Source organism: Phycodurus eques, chromosome 16 (genome assembly GCF_024500275.1).
Source record: "Phycodurus eques isolate BA_2022a chromosome 16, UOR_Pequ_1.1, whole genome shotgun sequence".
Lineage (NCBI taxonomy): Eukaryota > Metazoa > Chordata > Actinopteri > Syngnathiformes > Syngnathidae > Phycodurus > Phycodurus eques.
Genome location: NC_084540.1, coordinates 10,432,346 through 10,452,957, shown reverse-complemented (window position 1 = coordinate 10,452,957; position 20,612 = coordinate 10,432,346). Strand labels below are relative to the sequence as shown.

The 20,612-nt window shown below is 41.4% G+C and overlaps 1 protein-coding gene across 1 annotated transcript in view; it reads left to right on the top strand.

Moving 5' to 3' along the window:
* The window catches only part of LOC133415102 (meiosis inhibitor protein 1), a 60,249-nt gene extending 40,310 nt beyond the window's left edge, over positions 1-19,939 (top strand). The window contains exons 23-32 of the mRNA XM_061700929.1: positions 2,895-3,005; positions 4,050-4,160; positions 4,633-4,835; positions 5,118-5,202; positions 6,227-6,411; positions 8,917-8,998; positions 10,996-11,102; positions 12,484-12,615; positions 18,624-18,745; positions 19,325-19,939. Coding sequence (XP_061556913.1) covers positions 2,895-3,005; positions 4,050-4,160; positions 4,633-4,835; positions 5,118-5,202; positions 6,227-6,411; positions 8,917-8,998; positions 10,996-11,102; positions 12,484-12,615; positions 18,624-18,745; positions 19,325-19,427 — 1,241 coding nt within the window. The 3' untranslated portion in view covers positions 19,428-19,939. The remainder of the gene's footprint in view (positions 1-2,894; positions 3,006-4,049; positions 4,161-4,632; positions 4,836-5,117; positions 5,203-6,226; positions 6,412-8,916; positions 8,999-10,995; positions 11,103-12,483; positions 12,616-18,623; positions 18,746-19,324) is intronic.
* Positions 19,940-20,612: the final 673 nt, after the last annotated feature.

Sequence of the window (20,612 nt, the reverse complement as noted above, 5' to 3'; positions counted from 1 at the left end):
AGTACTGGTACATGTCATCCATGCATCCATTTTCTGAGCCGCTTCTCCTCACTAGGGTCGCGGGCGTGCTGGAGCCTATCCCAGCTGTCATCGGGCAGGAGCTGGGGTACACCCTGAACTGGTTTCCAGCCAATCGCAGGGCACATACAAACAAACAACCAGTCGCACTCACATGCACACCTACGGGCAATTTAGAGTCTCCAATTAATGCATGTTTTTGGGATGTGGAAGGAAACCGGAGTGCCCAGAGAAAACCCACGCAGGCATGGGGAGAACATGCAAACTCCACACAGGCGGGGCCGGGTATTGAACCCGGGTCCTCAGAACTGTGAGGCTGATGCTCTAACCAGTCGTCCACCGTGCCGCCTGGTACATGTCATATTCTTCATAAATGTATTAAATTGCATTAAATTGTGTGCTCAAATAAAAATGTTTTATCACATTGGTGGATAATGAACAAAAGCATTTTTGTGACTTAAAATTATGCTATGCTTTCATAATAAATAAAACATTTCAGAATCAGAATCCTCTTTATTTGACAAATATGTCAAAAGCACACCAGAAATTCGTCTCCGGCAGTTGGAGAGTCATTTTGACAATAAATACTTTTGAGAGTTAAAACATAAAAACACACTACAGAGAGTCACTTTGCCTCTAGCAATTTAATGGCAAGAGTGAAAAAGCTGTTGGAATGTCTGCAGGTTTTAGTTTGCATTGATCGATAGCGCCTACCTGAGGGAAGGAGCTGGAAGAGGTGGTGACCAGTATGTGGAGGGTCCAAGCAGATTTTGCATGCTCGTCTTAGTTCTGGTTGCGTGCAAGTCCTCAAGGGTGGGTACGGGGTACCGATGATTTTTCTGGCAGTCCTGACTGTCCGTTGCAGTCGGCGTTTGTCCTTTATTTTGGCAACACCAAACCACATTGTGATGGATTAACAGGAATGATTCGATGACTGCTGTGTAGAACTGACTCAACAGCTTCTGTGCTTCCTCAGAAGCCGCAGGAAGTACGTCCTCTGCTGGGCCTTTTTGAGGATGGAATTGATGTTGTTCAGGATCTGAGAGACTGTATTTCTCAGGAACTTGAAGGTCTCGACGATTGACAAAGGGAAGTTGGACAGTGTGAGGGGCAGCTGTGGCAAGGAATGCTTCCTGAAGTCCACGCTCATCTCTACAGTCTTGAGCGTGTTTAGCTCCAGGTTGTGTCGACTACACCAAATCTCCAGCCGCTCCACTTCCTGTCAATGTGCAGACTCGTCACCGTCTTTGATGAGGCCGATGACTGTGGTGTCGTCTACAAACTTAAGGTGTTTGACAGCCGGTTGTGTTGAGGTGCAGTAGGTCGTGTAGAGAGAGTAGAGAGTGAGGACACATCCTTGGGGCGCTGATGGTGCCTGTGGATGAGGTGGTGTCCCCCAGCCTCACCTGCTGTGCCCTGCCCGTCAGGAAGCTGTAAATGCATTGGTATATGGCAGACGAGACGCTGAGCTGGAGAAGCTTGGAGGAGAGGAGTTTGATAATAGGATCATAGTGTTGAACGCAGAGCTGAAGTCCACAAGCAGGATCCTCGCGTAGGTCCCCACACCGTCGAGGTGTTTGAGGATGAAGTGCAGTCCCATGTTGACTGCGTCCTCCACAGACCTGTTTGCTCGGTAGGCAAACTCCAGGCGGTCCATCAGGGGTCCTGTGACACTCTTGAGGTGGTCCAACACGATGCGTTCAAAGTATTTCATGACCACAGATGTCAGCGCGACAGGCCTGTAATCATTCAGACCCTAGATTGCAGGTTTCTTGGGGATTGGCATGATGTTGGAGCATTTGAAACAGGATAGTACTTCTCACAGTTCCAGAGATCTATTGAAGATCTGTGTGAAGACTGGATCGAGCTACTCCACGCAGACATTGAGGCAGGATGGGGAGACAAGGTCTGAGCCTGCCGCTTTGTTGATTTTTTGTAGTTTGAAAATGTGTCTCACATCCTGCTCATGAATGATCAACGCAGAAGTCAGCGGTGCGATGGTGGTCGGTGGTATGGCCGGGTGTGTGTAGGGTGTGCAAATGTCCTTTTTAAATCTGCAGTAGAAGGTGTTCAAGTCATCAGCTAGTCCTCTTTTGTTCTGCGTTTGGGGGGATGGTCACTTGGAGTTAGTTAGCGATTTTAATCTTTGCCAGACTGACCTAGGGTCGTTGGCAGAAAACTGTTTTTCCATCTTTTCTGCATAATTCCTCTTTGCGATGTTAATGTCTTTTGTCAGCTGATTTCTAGCACGATTGAACAGGGCTCTGTCCTCACTTCAATAGGCGTCCTCTTTAGCCTGACGAAGTTGCTTAAGTTTGGCAGTGTTGTTATTGAAAATGTCTTTGTTGGTACACACACATCTACATAGAAACTGAAGGATGTGACACTGTCCGTATATTCATCAAGGATAACAATTGAACTCCAGTCTGTGCAGTCTAAACAGCCTTGAAGTTCTATCTTTCCTTCATTGGTCCACTTCACTGTTTTCCCCATAGGCTTTGCACATTTAAGTTTGTTTCTGTATGTTGGTATTAAGTGAATTAAGCAGTAATCAGAGGAGCCCAGAGCTGCAAGGGGGATAGCACCGTATGTTTCTTTTTCTCCAGTTACTGCATTACTCTATATCTTTAGTAAATCAGATGTATTTAAGCAGATCAGCCCGATTTTATTAAACACTTTTATAATAGTGCCTGCAAATTTTATATTTTAAGATAAAATAATTTAAAAACATCAATATTTTAAATGATTATGACTGGCAATGATAACATTGGTAAATAGAAACATTGCAATGTTTTATTTTCATACAGTGATTAAATATTATCATTTCTTTGAAATCAGCATGAAAAGTGTACTTTCTTTGGCTGTTGCTCTTGCAGTTAACTCGCTCCCTCTGGTGCTCAGGCTGCTTTGTGTAACACATGCCAGCAACCCTCCTTCCCCTCTCTGCAGCAAGATGGACGAAGTGCACTTCAAACTGCTCTACCATGGTGAGTTCAAAACAGCTCTGCTGGCAGGTCACACTCCTCCCCACAGACATCATCACTTTGCATAATATCCATCCATCCATTTTCTGAGCCGCTTCTCCTCACTAGGGTCGCGGGCGTGCTGGAGCCTATCCCAGCTATCATCGGGCAGGAGGCAGTGGTATACCCTGAACTGGTTGCCAGCCAATCGCAGGGCACATATAAACAAACAACCATTCACACTCACATTCACACCTACGGGCAATTTAGAGTCGTCAATTAACCTACCATGCATGTTTTTGGGATGTGGGAGGAAACCGGAGTGCCCGGAGAAAACAATCAAAGCTTCTAGTAAGTAGTCAACACCTACATTCACTACACTGCAATCAGCATGTGTCCAACACAAATACACGTGTGCTTTACTGACCAACTGGGTCGGTATTGGACCTTTTCTCCCAAACCATTTGGAAGCAATTAACACGGGATTTTGAGTGACATTTTTTTAAAATGATCCTGCCCGATGATAGCTGGGATAGGCTCCAGCACTCCCGTGACCCTTGTGAGGATAAGCGGCTCAGAAAATGCATGGATGGATTTTGCAGATCCAATTCATTATCCATTTTGTAATCATGACAGATTTACCTCGGGACATTTCTAATTCATCTGCATGCTGTGCTACTGACTGATGTAACCTCACCCTGCATTTAACTGTATTCCCTCATGAGTGGAATCCTCACTAATCTTCAAGATCACGAACATTAAGGTTCTCACTGCCAATGATGAAACTTACTAAACCTTTAGATAAATGCACCTTGATGTTCAAATCCCATCATCCCTCTGTGACTAATTATAATGGTACTGTACTTGGCTTTAGACCATGCATACATTAATGGAGCCTTATTCTGTTACATTTTCCATCTTGTCATTCTGAAATTAACCATCCACAGTTCTACATCATCATCATATCATACTCTCCTGTTGACGTCTTTAAACTAATGTATGTGAGCACTGCAAGTAGAGAGCAGATCCAGCAGACCTGATTTAGCATGTACTCAATGTGTGTGTAAGTGAGTCATATTACAGGTAGGCTGAATCAGTCCAATACAGAGAGTCTGCTACCTGCCCTAAGCTACCTGTACTGCTGCCTGAGTCTCTCACCAGCGCACTGCACTGACAGAGGTTTGACTCAGTCTCTTCCTCCAATTTATGTGTGTGTTTTCCACAATCAACCTGTAGCTGCAGTCTGTGTTATTTTGACAGAAGTGGCTATGAGAATTGACGTGGCTATGAGAATTTCGTAGTCATTGTATTAATGTTAACATGTTATGCTGTTAGAAATCCATCTTGGCCAATCTCACAGACCTTTTTATAAATTAACACTAAGCAGACAATGTACATGCAAAGAGCACAATTTAGATAATAGGATAACTACAGATTTGTTTTATTCAAATCAAAATGTATGTTGGTCACAAGTTGTTGGACACTGGAGGCAGGTGGATTATTGTGTATTGGTTTTCCCACCTCCGTGTGGGCCTATGTGAGTGTGTTTCGGGGGGAAATTGAGTTACAAAGTGACAGGGTTGCATTTGACGTGCAATGGTGCGAACACACACACACGCTGACACACAATGTGGCACCTTCTCTTCCCCAGCTGTCTCCATGCTACTCTCCAACTGTGGACTGTTGGAGCATCTTCAGACAATCCTTTCCTCCTCCTCCTCCTGCTGCTGCTCCTCCTCGTCCTCTTCTGCGCCATTCATCTTCTCTTCAGCTGGTCCTTCCTCAGCCCTGCTGTGCTGCAGTCATCTACTCCTGTCCTCCCTCATCACTTTGCAGCATGAGCACTCCATGCAGGTATATGTTGTAGTTACTCTCTGCACTGATCACAATGTCAGGCTTCAAATTCACATACTCATGGCAAGACACATAAATTATACACATGAGACAAAAGAGCTTACATTTTAATGACAAACCTGCAAGGGTGCTCTGTTTAAGAACATATTTTCATCTCACCTCTGAGACGGGGATAAAACAGTCTTATACTGTACTTGCAAGCATTTTGTCCAAAGCTAGTTACTCCTGATTTACCCCACTTCCTGCTGTTTCCTTTCCTCCGTCTCTCTCCATTTATTTAAGGTTCACAAAAGCCTCACTTGGAGCCTGGAGACAGCTGTGCAGCGAATACTCATTCAGAAAAGGAATACTGACACTCTCTTGCTGGGTAACAAACTCAACATTATCATTCATCAAAAGACATTGTTTGTATGAGACCAAATGTGCCACTTTTAAAGACTGCTTGCAATCATGGCCCAAATTCTAATTGTTAATGTGCCATCTTTGCCTCTTTGGTTTTTGTTGCAGCAATTCGAATGCTTAATACATTTTGATGCACTGTAAGTATGTGTGTCTGTGTGTAATTTCACCTTGGTACTAAACATTAAGTTAGTACCATTCCACTGTTATCTTCAATACAGACGGAACGTTTAAGTACAAGTGAGATTTAGTCACCCAGAGTAGAGTGATCACTATAAAAGTGGCACTGTATATAAAAGTGCTTGAAAACATTTTTAAATTAGAAATTAGTAAATTAAATTAGTAAATTAGAAATTAGTATTGTGCTGAAAGGTGTAAAGTTATGGAAAACCTCAGTAAGCACTCGATCATGTTGTTTTGTACTAAAATGCACTATTTTTGTATTGTTTGTCTTCTCTCATCGTCTTCGGCGTATTATTTTGCACTCCCACTGCTGTGATATTTGAATTTAATATTGCATTTGTAGCGGTCGGAAAGCACCGTGCAGGAGTCATAAGAAAGTCTGCCAGTGTGGAGGTCCTGCTTTCATATGTTAAATGAGGCCCTCCTGTGTTGAGTTTGCGTGTTCTCCCCGTGCTTTTGGGGGGTTTTCTCCTGGTTGTCCAGCTTCCTCCCACATACCAAAAACATGTGCATGTTACATTAATGGAAGACTCCTATTTGCACTCAGCTGTGATAACCTCCATCTCAAGACGCTAATGTTGAGGAGTGGTATAGAAAATGGATGGATGGGAGGATGGATGGGTGGATAGATGGACGGATAGATGGATATATGGACTTTTAGCCGTTTAAATACAAACATTGGTTGTCTCTGGAAAAAAAATGGATGAATACAGACTCAAGCATAACAAGTTGTAACATTTTGAAATTTCATCTCTTTTTTTTCTCCCAGCCATTTACATTTTTGCCTTTTTCTATGTTTCTCTTTCCAGTCAGCTATTTGAGGTTGCTGCAGGCCTTACTCAATGTTGACCTGACCTCTGCATTGGTGTGTGTGACCACTGGGCCTGGCTTGGTTGGCCAAACACCCCTGGAACCTGAAGATGGTGCATTATTCCCACTTGGCTTAAGGGGGGCTCAGTGCCTCTTAATTGCTCTCAGTGGACTTATTTTGCAGGTTGTATGACCTTGGTGGGAGATTGGGTATTCAGTATAATTTGTATATTGTCTGTATACTTTACTATTAATATTTGAAGTGCATCATAGCTCATAAATTATTTTGCTTGCTGTCTCTCTGCTTTATTGAGGCTGTAGTTACCGGCAGATAAAAAGTGGGCTAACGTAGCTTTAAATGTTTTAAGTCTGTAACACTATTTTGGGTGGAACGACTGATTAGCACATCTGGCTCACAGTTCTGAGGACCTGGGTTCAAATCCAGCCTTCCCTGTATGGAGTTTGCATGTTCTCCCTGCATTGGTTTTCTCCAGGTACTCCAATTTCCTCCCACATCCCCCCAAAAATGCATAGTAGGTTAATTGAAGACTAATTTGTCCCTACGTGAGTACGAATGTTTTTGTTTTGTTTATATGTGCCCTGCGATTGGCTGGCGACCAGTTCAGGGTGTACCCTGCCTCTTACCCAGAGTCAGCTGGCGTAGGCTCCAGCACGCCCGCGACCCTGATGAGGATAAGTGGAATGGAAAATGGATGGATGGATGCTATTTTGTTATTTATTACCTGAAATTAGTGAATATTATGGCCTTGTTACAGCAGTAGTAAAAAGCCAGTTGTGAAGGAAAAGTAACTTGCGGGAGACGGTGGAGACACCTCTAGATTTGTTGAACCATTAGGCTCATTTCTTATGAAATTGTGAATGCGCAGTTGGTGTTCTGGTGAATCACACAATAACCCCAAATTTCACACATTTCTTGATTACCAAAAAAAAATAAAAAAATTAAAACCTAATGCGGCATAAGATAGAATGTGATCAAACCTTTTGTACTGTTCATTTTTGTCTTTAATGAATTGAACCAGGACCCTGAGTAGGGATGCTTTTTTTTTCAGAATATTGATCACATTACGCCAACCATTTATGATAAAAAAATATATGTAATCATGAAAAAGAATAACGCATACATTTGAGAAGTAAAAGTATATTTTGGAGCTAGATGTTTTATCGTAAACTAAACTATATACAATACCGCGAGATATACAACATACAAACTATCTTGCAATCAATTGCAGACCATTATGCTACACCAGCGGGTCGTCGTATAAAAATATTCAATCTTGCAATTCTGTCATTTTTTTCTTGGTGCCCTAACTCGGTAGAAGAAAAAATCAGAGCACTACTCCTTCTCCTGCTTCATTTGTCCTGTATTTCCCTCTACCCTCTTACATTCTCATTCCCCCTTCTCTTGCTCCCGAGTAATTTCTTGCCCTCTCCACTTGAAGATTAGTGGAGAAATGGACTGTCTTTGATATATCCGCCTGGCCCGCTTGAGTATTTTGGTAGAGAACCACCACATCAGGAAAGATGTGTTTATTATCCATCTATCCTTTTTTCCGAGCCACTTCTCCTCACTACGGTCGCGGGCGTGCTGGAGCCTATCCCAGCCATCATCGGGCAGGAGGCGGGGTACACCCTGAACCAGTTGCCAGCCAATCGCAGGGCACATACAAACACACAAACAAACAACTATTTGCACTCACAGTCACACCTACAGGCAATTTAGAGTCCTCAATTAATGGATGTTTTTGGGATGTAGTAGGAAAGCAGACTGCCCGGAGAAAACCCACGCAGGCACGGGGAGAACATGCAAACTCCACACAGGCGGGGCCGGGGATTGAACCCGGGTCTTCAGAACTGTGAGGCTGATGCTCTAACCAGTCGTAGAGTGTTAGACATTTCATAGTTTTGTTTTTGCCAGTAAGTTACTTTGAACTTGAATTAAAGTAACTGCATTTCATGAAAAAAGTGCAACATAAATGTATAGCTAGAGTTAAATAAGACACACATTCAACAAACTATGGGTGACATAAACACATGATCAATGTTACGTTAATCATGAACATTAAGGATTACCGTCTTTATTACGGCAACAGGTCAGCATTTCATGGCGCAATGCATGCTGGGAGCCACACGGATTCACAATTCTGCTGCATGCACAATACAGTAACTCTCTGTGTGACGTCAACCAAAATCCCATGATGCAGTGGAAACTGTAGTTACTGTATAATCACTTTCAAGTATTTCATGTGGTAAATAACTGTAGAATTTACAGGAATGTCTAACGGTGTGCTTTGTCTCAAAAGTTCAAAATCAGATCTCATTGATTGATGCCACTGTCCAAACTGGCTTAAACTAGATTCTTGGCAGACCAGTGTATGTACGGGGCAAGGCCAATGTACCTGAATTGTTTGAGCTCAAAAACATAATTACAATAAGATAAACAATGCAAAAGTACACTTTACTTGTTTTAAAAAGTAATATTGGTAAATTAGTCAAGCAAAATCAATTGGTTTAAGTAAAAACTATTGATTGGATTTGAAAACACAATTCCAACAAGAAAGCACACGCAAAAAGTAATGTAAACAAAATAGATACATTTAAATTATATAGACTCATCTCTTTGAGTTCAATACCAATCTGGGTTTACAGTGTTCCTTCTTGTCCTCTTTAGAAAAATGAGCTACTGCTGAGGGCCTCAGTCAACTGCCTAAGTTCCATGCTTGGCTTCCTTCAGAGGAAAAGTCCACAGACAGGTAACATTTGTAATCATAAAAATGTATTTCACGTCAGCTTTGCCCTTTCAGTATATTGTACTGTTATCCCCTTCTTCATCAACCCCAGACAGTTGGTTTTCATTTTTACAATCAGAGCCGACTCATCCCGCCATTCATCCCGCCATTTTCAGGCCATTCGGAAAGACAAGACAGCCTTAATGTAAGCTGCCCTCACAGAGTTATTATACAGTGCATAGTCTTCTTCCTGTTGAAGCTCTATAATCAAAGCTGACAAAAACATATCAAAGGACTGAGAAAAACAGTACAATCACAGGCATCTAAATTGACAAGACAAAATATCAAAACAGTAGATTGAGAAGAGGCCCTGATAAATGCCAAAGGAAAGCAAGCAACTACATACAGTAAAGCCCCGCTGTTCACACTTCACGGTCCTTTTTTTTTTTTTTTTTTACTATTGTGCAATACCAGTTAACGCAATTGATAGTATAGGTAGTCTCTCCAGGATGCAAACACCTTATTATTTGCACTGTATGTGTTATTAATTTTTATAATTACGCCATTTTTTTCATCCATTGCTCTTGCGCTCTCTCTCTCTTTCGCTCTCTCTCTCTCTCAATATATTCTGTTTTTAAATGTGTTTATATTGTTTTAAAAGTCTGTTTGAAAACCTCAAAACAATTTCAAGTAAAATAAAATTTTTTTTAAAAAAAATTCCTTTTTCTATATCACGGGTTTTCACTTATCATGGGGGGAGGGGGAGTCTGGAACATAACCCCTGCGATGGAGGGGGGTTTACTTTAATGTAAAACACAGCAGACCTTATCACACAATAGTAGTCACTAAATAGAATGGGACAAAACTACAGCAGAATGGCTCTGCGTAAAGCACCAAAACATCACCAAAAAGAAGCACCTTGTTTGTCCATCAGTTCCTCAGTGAACAGGGAACTTCCTGGTTGTCTTGTTATGAACAGGCGGGTAGTGACTTTTTTATTCAGAATGGCATGGATATTGAAGGCATTTGCTGCATAACATCAATATTTAACAGGTTTTTCCTTTGTCCACGCACCACCGCTCCACAAAGTTTCATAGAGTCATAAGGCTGGTGCAAAACTTGTCAGTTCAATGTATGTTGGGAACTGAAAAAAAGTGTATGTTCCAGATGGGACTGTATTATTTTAATACTGGGATGAGGCTGAGATGCTATCGCATACATTCCTGTAACTAACTACATCTTCATTCAGATTCTCACGAAAACGCGTTTGTCACCCCTTCACAATGCTTGAAATCGGCGATGTTATTTTCGGCCTCATCCTGCTAACAAACAGCCATTTTAAATAATACCTGCCTTTTGCGATTTGCTGATAATAATAATAATAATAATAATAATACTGTGCAGCCAGTAACATTCACATCAAACTCTAAATGTCAGTGTTGCTTACAATTCTTGCCATCTGAGGTGACATTTAACAAAACCTCTGAAGCACATTCGTCGGAAACCTGTGAACGCCACAGCGCCTGACACTATCAACTAACAAGTACCACCAGAGAATGTATTTTCACCTTTCGAGCTGATCCCTACATGTAGGTCAGTTTTCGAAGAAAAGATGTCAGTGATTTTGATCACACATGATAGCTCCAGATGGTCATGTCAAGGTTCTGTGTCTGAAGCTGCTCCCTCCAGGCCATTCCATCGCAGGGAAGGTCTCTCTCAAGCGGGCCTCTGTCATTCAGACATTCCTCACGCTTCACCTACTTCCCTTTTGTTACCTGCCCATGGGCTTGCTACCTTTTCACCACATCCGCCCCAAAAAACCTCCTTAACTTTATCAAGTCAAACTATGCCACCATCTGTCAGCTGTTAGACTTTTAATATGCTGTGCATCTGTCATTGTTTTGTTTTTTTAAACACTGCAGCATGCATTGGTTATGAGACTGTAAATGCATTGATTGTGTGTGTGTGTGTGTGTGTGTGTGCGTGTGTGTGTGTGTGCGCATGTGTGTGTTGTTTTTTAGCAAGTCATGTGGTTCGTCAGCCATGGAGTCGATTCCTCATCTACTGCCTGCATAGCTCAGGAGAGAGCTTCCTCCTGCACCCAGCCATTCTCAGGGTTCTCACACTTGTGAGACATTAAACACACTGCACACCTTCAAATCAAGTTTAATTTATGGAGGTTTAGTCTAAGCAGTCATTTATCAATGAGTTTCTGTGTATGAGAAAATACATTACAAGTGGTACAAAGTAGACTTTACACCGATTTTATCGGGCTGATCGGTATCGGCTGATAATTGGCATTTTATGCTGATCGGGTTTAATGTCATAATTCGCTGATCTGATCAGTGGCTCTCCAAAAGACATTTAGTCCGCGTCGCCATCGTGCACAGTATATTTGAATCCAAAAGCTAGTTTATTATAATTTATTATGAAATGCTTTTGACATAGTATTGGAAATATCTGACGGCCAATAAAGTTATTAAAAAAAAAAAAAACATGTCGGCAGTGTAGAACAGACAACACGTCTGAGACAGACAACATGTAATGCCCGGATCAGACTACAAGACAAATTTGTTCTTTCACGATTGGATTGTCAGACTACTGCAATTAAATCTTGTATTCCGATACCACCGCATCCCGTTTTTTACGATCATTGGGCTTTATCTTGTCAACTCAAATGCGACCGGATATGCGCGTTACCGTGGCAATGACAACAAGAGTGGACCGTATTATGAGGACAAAATGGGGGACAATGTGTGTTGGTGGTCAGGACAGGAGAGGACGTTCGTTTAAGGCTTGCTTCAGGTAGGTTCATGTACTATTAATATGATACGGCTCGCAAGCAGGCAACAGAAACGTTATGTAGCCTACCAAGCTAGTGGTAGCACGAAAGGTTGTACGTAAACATGCCGCCGTTCTGTCAAATCATGCTCTAAAGTTTCGGTGTGGGTGAAGTAATTTAATTTAAAATCAAGTAATTTAATTACAGTAAGTTAGCACCCATTATTTCTGTCATGAAATGTTGGTTTGACCTGACTGATTAGAATACACGATCTGACTTGAGCAGTGATTTCCAACCTTTATGGAGCCAAGGAACATATTTCACAATTAAAAAATCTCACGGCACACCAACAAACAAAAATGTCACAAAGAATGGATACATTAATTACTGTATTTACTTCCTGCCATCTAATAGAAGACCATTAATTTCTTCTGTCTGTCACTATGCCTCACTGGCATAAATAGAGGAACAAAGATACATTATTTATTGTAAATATAATTTTTGGGACCAATTAAGTACACAAGTATACATAGTAAATGAACAGGTCATTTAAATAGACACATTCCTCCATCTTGTGATCGGATCGGTGATCGGTTATCGTTTTTTTTTTTTAACTCTGTGATCGGCCCCCAAAATCCTGATCGTGTAAAGCCTATTACAAAGTAAATATGTGGGTAAAAATCAATTTGTATGGCCACGTCTATCTGTTTGTCGGTGTCCTATGCAGCTCATGCGGCATGACAATATGGTGGTGCTGTGGGATCCTGACCTGCTCCAGGTGATAGATGCAGTAGAGAAGAAAGGGGTTAAGAAGCTCAGCCTGGAAGCATCACAAGCCCTCAGGCTCCTTTTTACACAGGTATCCTTTGGTGTCCATGTGGTGAACATTAACTATGCAAGTGATCGTTGGGGGTGATATATATTAATGAGCTCCGTGGCCCGCTGCAGGAAATTTTTCATCAAAGAAAGAAGAACACACAATTGTTACTGAAATAACTTAAAACTGATTATACTGGAATTTTTTTAATGCATATTGACAAGCTGTAAAGCTCGGTGAATGTCCTTTGGACAGATGAGAAAAAAATTTAGATTTTTTTAGCAAGTCACATTAAATCTATGATTACCGATGCAAAAATGAAGCATGCAACGAAAAGAACACTGTACTGACTGGGAAACATGAAGGAAGCGCCGTTATGTTCTGTGGCTGCATTGTTGCATCTGGCAGAGGGTGTCTTGAATCTGTGCAGAGTACATACATTAAAATCTCAAGACAATGTAGGCATTCTGGAGTGAAATGTGCTTCCCTGTGTCAGAAAGCTTGGTGTCAGTCACAGGTCATGATCCTCCAAAAGAATATCAACCCAAAACACACAGCTAAAAACAAAACATCTGAGTCGGACTATTCTAAAGAGCCCTGATCTAAATCATATTGATCATCTGTGGAAGGAGCTGAAACATGCAGTCTGGAGAAGGCACCCTTCTAACATGAGACAGATGTTGTAGTTTGCTTACAAGGACTCTCATTGAGAGTGAAAGAAATTGTTCGATTGCAGTGTCTGCCTCAAAAGCTTATGCAACAAAATATTATGTTAAGAGTATCATCTTTCTGTCGAGGCCAGTTTTGTTTTGTAGTTTGAAAAATTATGTTGCTTGATTCTCATTACTTAGTTTTCTGTATTTTTTAAAAACGTTCTAATTATTGCACTTTTAAGTTATTTCAGTAACCATTCTGTGTTTTTCTTTCTTGATGGACAGGTATTGACAATTTTGTCCAAGTGCCTATTGGGTGTAAAAAACAGCAAGGACAGCATAATGGTCAGGGGAAGCCCAAAGTTTGATGCAGTCATAGTACTTTATTAGGGGAGGGGGGGCAACTCATCAGCTGTTTGATAGATAACTTTTAACTTTAAGGTGGACTGAGGGCCCTAATTTATATATATCGAGTTCAATGTCAAAAACTGATGCAAGTGTGGATAAATTTGGTTCAGCCTCCTTTTATACATGGGGTTACAAAAGTTAGCGTGGCTTTGTCTTTTGACTGCCTTACACTGGTATGCCATTGTTAATAAGTGATCGGCAAAGAACCTTACCCTCATACAGGATGGAGACTTCTGTACCAGTTACAGACAGCTTAACACACTAAAGTTTATTCGTATTGCTAAAACTAATTATTTTCAACCTCAACAATTCTACAACATACTTTTCCATTTTACTTTCATTCCTGTACTGTACTGGCAGAGTGGTTCTTTTCTTGGCAATGCCTGCACTGGTAGAGAAAACCAGCATGAAATACTAATTATTACACTTGAAAAACTAAGCTCAGCAATGTTTCAATAAAATGACCTTGAATTTTTTTTTACCAGCTCCTGCCTTTCTTCTGACCCCATTATTATCATTTGCTAGCCACACCGACATCCCCACATATCTTTTATCATTGTTCAGAATTATTGAACATTTGTCAAGTTGAGGTTTTTTGAGGTAAGCGTTGCAGGAACCAAATGCAAGGAAGCAAAGAATCTCAAAGGAATTTTAATTTAACAAGCAAAAAAGGATCTTGGAGGTTAAAGGCTAAAAATCTAATTACAAAGTAATAAAGAAACACCAGGGAACTAAAATCTAACCACTGCAAAAACATGAATAAGGAGACATGACGTGACAACATACGACAATGCATCAACAACGACTGAAAGAAACCAGGGAATTAAATACAAGCAAACTGACGAGACAACGAGGAACGCCTGGACAGACGAGTGGTTGGAGGGAGCTGATTGGTTGACAAGGTAAAGGGCTGACGAGAACAGGTGGAAAAGAAAACCTAACAAGTAAGACTTTAACATGGGTCACAAGAAAACAAGACATAACATGAAACAAAACCACAAAAAAACAGATCATAACATGATGTCATGAACGGAACAGAGGACAGGACCCAAAATGCACGACTCCAATACAGATGGACAGTTTAAAAAAAGAGGTTTAATATACGAGCAGAGGTCGGGACACAGGCAGGCAATCCGAAAAGGCAACAGTATCCAAAAAACGTGAGGCAAAGAGGCAAGGTCAAAAATCAGAACAGGGTCTAGTCTTACTATGAGTTGGTGACGTGGAAACAAGGAATGCTGGAACATGACAACAAGGTACAACGAACTGGTGACCAGAAAGAATGAGACAGGAGGTTAAATGCATGGGGTAATTATGCTAAACGAGGCACTGGTGGGGAAGATGCTCTTAGGAGCAGGTGTGTACGAGACAGGGGGAAGACAACAACCAGAACACACACCCATGACACATGACTGCTAAAATGTTGCATGTGCCAGCATAACTGTATACAAGTTCAACCAGAGATGTTTTTAAATTGTTGCAAAATAATTGATGAATCTACAGAGGAAACCTTTTATTGTTACGGTCTCAACTTTGTATTCTGTCTGTCAAAAATGGATCTCAAGTTAGTTAATGGTGTATGCCCCTGTAGTAGCCTGCGTGCGTATCTTTGAGTATGAAACACAGAGTGTGAGCAGCTTTATAGGTGTTTAGTGTCACATTCAGGGCATGTACGAGTAGCAATGTTTTTTGAATGCTGAGAGTAGCACAAAATAAGTGTCTGGAAATCATGAACTAGATGAACACAAGCGCCTGCTGGCTTATTTGCATGGGACTGGTTTGTGCAATGAGACAGGCTTCAGTGTGACACACTTGATTTAAGTTTTGCTTTTTGTGTACTTAGTGTAGTTCAAGTAAAAATTAGCTTGAAACAAGTGAAAATTGTCTAAAAACTAGGTGATGAGTATTGCTTTTTTTTTTTTTTAAGATTTTGAGTTTTTGCAGTTTGGGTGTTTATTTTCAGTTATAAAAAAAAAAAGACGCTGACAGTATCAGTTCGCTTTTTTAATTTTATTTCTTTATTTTTTATTTTTATGTTTTTTGCCATAACTACATGTGTTAAATCTAGTTAAATGCTAGTTTACGACAGGACACCTTATGAAACACTGTTTGGAAATGTCTGCTTTTCAATAGATGGACATGCTTTTTTTTTTTTTTTTTAAGTCTGCTTGCTGCAGGTGAGAGACTAAAAAAATACATTATTGCATGACAATAAGTTTGTCGTTGTTTCTTTTTTGTGTAGTTGTTATACCATATATACTACATTTTCAACAGTGTTGTCTATTACTCAAATCAAAAGGTGACCTTATAACAACTTATTTCTTCTTTAAAAGAGCTAGAGACTAGCCAGAATGTTTTTAAATATTCCTTTACTCTGAGATGAAATACTCATTGTATTCATACTGTCACAAAAGGTCTGGGCTTTTCTGACAATAAACCAGACTTTTAGAATGTATTCAATATCCATCCATCTATTTTCTTGTACCGCTTAACCTCACGTGGGTCGCGGGGGTGCTGGAGCCTATCGCTTTTTTTGTGTGTGTCCTGTTCGGCTGTTAGGTCAAGCAGAATGGAAGATCTGTATCCTTTTAATGCTGAAACAGTTTTACTGTGTCACAGTGGAGTTTTTAAGCTTCCGCTGTGGTTTCTTAGTATTATAATTGAAGTTTATTGAGAATCAGAGTCAATCAGTCGAACAGAACAAGGTTTGTCAAGGGGAGAGAGAAACAAAGACAAAAAACAAAGTACTAATTGTAAACAGGATGAGAGAAGTAAATCATTACATTATCTTCAACAATGAAACATTAAATATGAGTTTAGTGTTGTATGGGGCTGAAGTGCTACACCCTGTGAGGGAAGGACAGGACAAGATAGAACAGGACCAGGACAGGAGAAGAAGCATGCAGGACAAGGGTCGTGAACCTGGCAAAGACTGACAGAAGTGTCCTGTAATTGCTGTGCCCGCACCACAGAGGCTGGGGACCCCACCCAATCAATCGAGTGGCGGAATCGGGCCCAGGGGTCCACCCGAGAGCAGCCTCGTGGACGGGACACGTCCCACACCGAGGGACCCCTCGATGGGGCCCGCCGGCCCCATCGAGGCGCCCCGACAACTGGCCACCCTGTGGGGGCCGCAAGGACCCAATGCCACCCCCCCAGGCAACACCCCCACCCCTACTACCTACCCCCCTCCTCCACCAGGAGAGCCAGACGCCCTCAACCCACAGGGCCTGTGATGCAGCCAGTCCCCGCTCAGCCTGAGAGCGGGAGAGTGTCCCTTGTTTGTTGGAAAGGAGGCCGGATAGGGGCACCCGACAAGGGAATGATAAGCGGGGGGGAACCCAGGGAGCAGCTGTGGGCCATGAGAGGGGAGCCCCAATGTCAAGCAGTCATCCAGCCCAGGGGGACCCAGCCTCAGGAGCACCGCCATGCAACTAACTGAGAACCCACCTCCCCCCCTGTTACTATGACTGCCAGGTCCCCGACTGTGCTGGAGCCTAACCCAGCTATCTTCGGGCGAGAGGCGGGGTACACCCTGAACTGGTCGCCAGCCAATCGCAGGGCACAAAGAAACAAACAACCATTCGCACTCACATTCACACCTACAGACAATTTAGAGTCTTCAATTAACCTACCATGCATGTTTTTGGGATATGGGAGGAAACCGGAGTACCCGGAGAAAACCCACGCAGACACGGGGAGAACATGCAAACGCCACACAGGCGGGGCCGGGATTTGAACCCCGGTCCCCAGAACTGTGAGGCAGATGTGCTAACCAGTCGTTCACCGTGCTGCCATGTATTGAATAAATCGATAATAATAATTATTATTAGATATTATTATTATCTATTAGTGCCGAGGCTCGCCCTATTTTGGGTCGTCCACCAAATGGTCTTTTTCTACGTCTAAAATGTTCGATCAAATTTCAGAAGGGTACTTTCCAAAATTAGGTCATGGGCTCATCCCAAGTACTCAACCTAGAGTTGCCCCTGGCGCTCATCATTCAGGCTGATGAGACAGGCATTGAGCTGGAGCCTGTCCCAGCTGATTTCGGACAAGAGGCAGGGTTCGCTTTTTGCCCTGGCCATATACAGAGAAAAGAACCACTGCCAGTAATGCTGACATTCATACCGATGGACAATGTAAATGCTTCAATTAACCCAGCATGCATATTTTTGTGGGAGGAAATCAGAGTACCCAGAGAAAACGCACACAAGCACATGGAGAAAATGCAAACTCCACACAGTGATTCAAACCCAGAACCTCAGAACTGTGAGGCAGACATGCTAACCTCTAGCTCACATTACTGCCAGTTGTATAATGAGTCACTCAAAATGACAAAACTAATTTTTGATTCAAAAATACAGTGGCAACTGTAGGGCAGCATTGTTAAATACAAAAGTATATTGTAATCTCTAGACTAGAGCATAGGCGTCAGACTCAAGGCATTAGTTTTTGTGTTTAATGTTATATATAATATTAATAATATGTTGCAACCAAGACAGCCATGTTGGCAGGAGGGACACTCCTGCATGTTGTGATTATAATTAACCCACATTAGTCTATCTTTACTGCCATCTGCTGCCTCCTCCTTATGAGAGCGCAGTGCTTCCATTGGATTGTGCCGTGTGTGTGCGTGTGTGTGTGTGTGTGTGTGTAAAACATGCGTGGAAAACCTCTGAACACACTTTTGAAAATTGGCTGACTGCCATATGAGTGAAGCTCATCAAGTCAGCCGGTGAGTCACATGTGCCTCAAGAGCCACTGCTCCAGTCCTTTTCAATTCACTTTTTTCCAATTTAAAGATGCAATTAGCTTCTCTAATCTTTTACACGATTTTTGTCATGCTGGTCATAATGGTTTTACACCCAGCTCCGCTCTATTCCTTGCTATGATTTCATGTCTTTTTATAATTGTTCTCTATGAGCTCTTATCTTTTTCTTTGACTTTCAATAAAATGCCTAAAATACCCATCATTCTTTTATTCAGATCCAGAGCGGTGTCCTTCAGCCTCCACCCACAGAGGAAAACCAGCAGAGAGTGAGGAGTGTGATGGAATCCATGGGCCCACTACCGCCTTCTGAGAAGCCCAATTTGCCCTGCAACATCTTGTATCCCAAACTTCAAATGAAACTCACTATTACCTAATTTAAAGCTAAGCAAAACTCATGCACACACAGAGACACAAGGTAAATACATGAACGAACTACAGGTCACATTCAGCAAAAACTACAACATATCTCAGTAAGGGTCTGAATTGTGTTGCTGCACACACCCATAATATACTTCGGAAAGCAGCAGTCCACCCTCAGTGATTTTGTCTGGAAATTCACTAACTGTTACGGATGTAGTTTTCAATCTGAAGCTCTTTGAGACTGTGTGAAATACACACATTAATTTCAGTCACAGTCAATATTGTACTTACAGACTCACTCAATCTTTTTGGTTGATTATCACTGTTTCTTTATCAGACAGAGACCAGAAGGAAAACATATAAATCAGTCCAGTATGTTTGCAGAAAGCAACAACGTTTGATTCAAGACCTTCCTCAATAGAAATTTTCAGAAGATGGAGCTTTTTCCATAAATGTGTGTCTTTTTACATTACAGACTTCAAAGTAAGCTCTGATCTCTCAAAGCCACGCAGCAGTACGTTACCACTTTATTGTTCCTTACCTTTTTTTTTTCCAGGCGTGTTGGGAGTGTGTCCATCTGTCTGTCTGACTTCACAGTGAACAGTGAAAGTGCTCTAGAAGACTGTCATGTACATTTAGAAAGCATTTGGCCATCATGATTTTTCTATTGTGGTCTACTTTGTCTGTTCAGTTCTCAACCCACATGGTCCTACAGTGTTTACACAAAACTTGAATTTACTATGTGCATTTGTTAACTAAAAAGCAGCATTCGGACACTGCTAAAGAAAAGTTGATAAACAGACAAAGTAGCTATCACATCAACACTGCAAATGACACTGTCAATCAATCAATACTATGATAGTCTTACATTTGTGATACCAAGGCATTGTAGTATGTCATGTTCTGTCTCATGGACCTCACACAGTTTTGTTCAGGAGAATATATTTTGTTTTGTTTCCATACAAACATGAAGAATTTGTTATTTCTTTAGAGAAAGCAAAGTAAAAGGACAATTCTGTAGAAGTCTCTGCAGTTTCAGTGAGCGTTTATTCCAGCCCAGGGCAACCGGACTACATTCCACAACTTCTATAATAGCATCTGATTGTTTTAATTTTCTTTTTTTTTCACTTCTGATCATTTTTTTCTTCATGTTTTGGTTAATTAGAATGCGGAGTGTCCTCAAAGTGAAATTAAGAGTGTACTTGTACTTGTATTGTCATTCTCTGGAATTCTTTAAATTAAATTTATATTTGTATTATTGTAAGAGGCGTAAAATACAATTACAGAAGCACAAATCACTTCAATGGAACCCATCAGCCACTGCACAAAGCTGTAGTAGTCTGCAGGCATGTTTAATTACGTTGTCATGTACTATGAATGTAATGGAAGCCATGGGGGACTGTCAGACCACTCCAGGTCCAACATAAATCCAATTTTAATTTGTAACAGCATCTCTCCTCATGTTATAGGTCTCATATTTCAAAGGTACTGCTACATTACAACGTCAATATAATTTATTTTAGATGGGTGGAAAAAACAAGTGAGTCAAAATTGACCATTTAGAAATGATTATTCATTAACTGCAAATCTTTAGTGGTGGTTTTATACAGTACAAGGTAAATTTAATGAAATTGTGTTGTGTCGAAAGGCATAGAATTGCTGTAATCCATTCTGTTATCTCCACCTGGGACTGGCTGCTAGCCAATTGTAGGGCACATACCTATATAGACAAACAACCATTCACACTCACAATCACAGCTATCAACAATTTACTCTTCAACTGACCGAACATGCATGCCTTCAGAGCTGTGAGGCAGATGTGCTAGGGCTAAGTCTTTCCAATG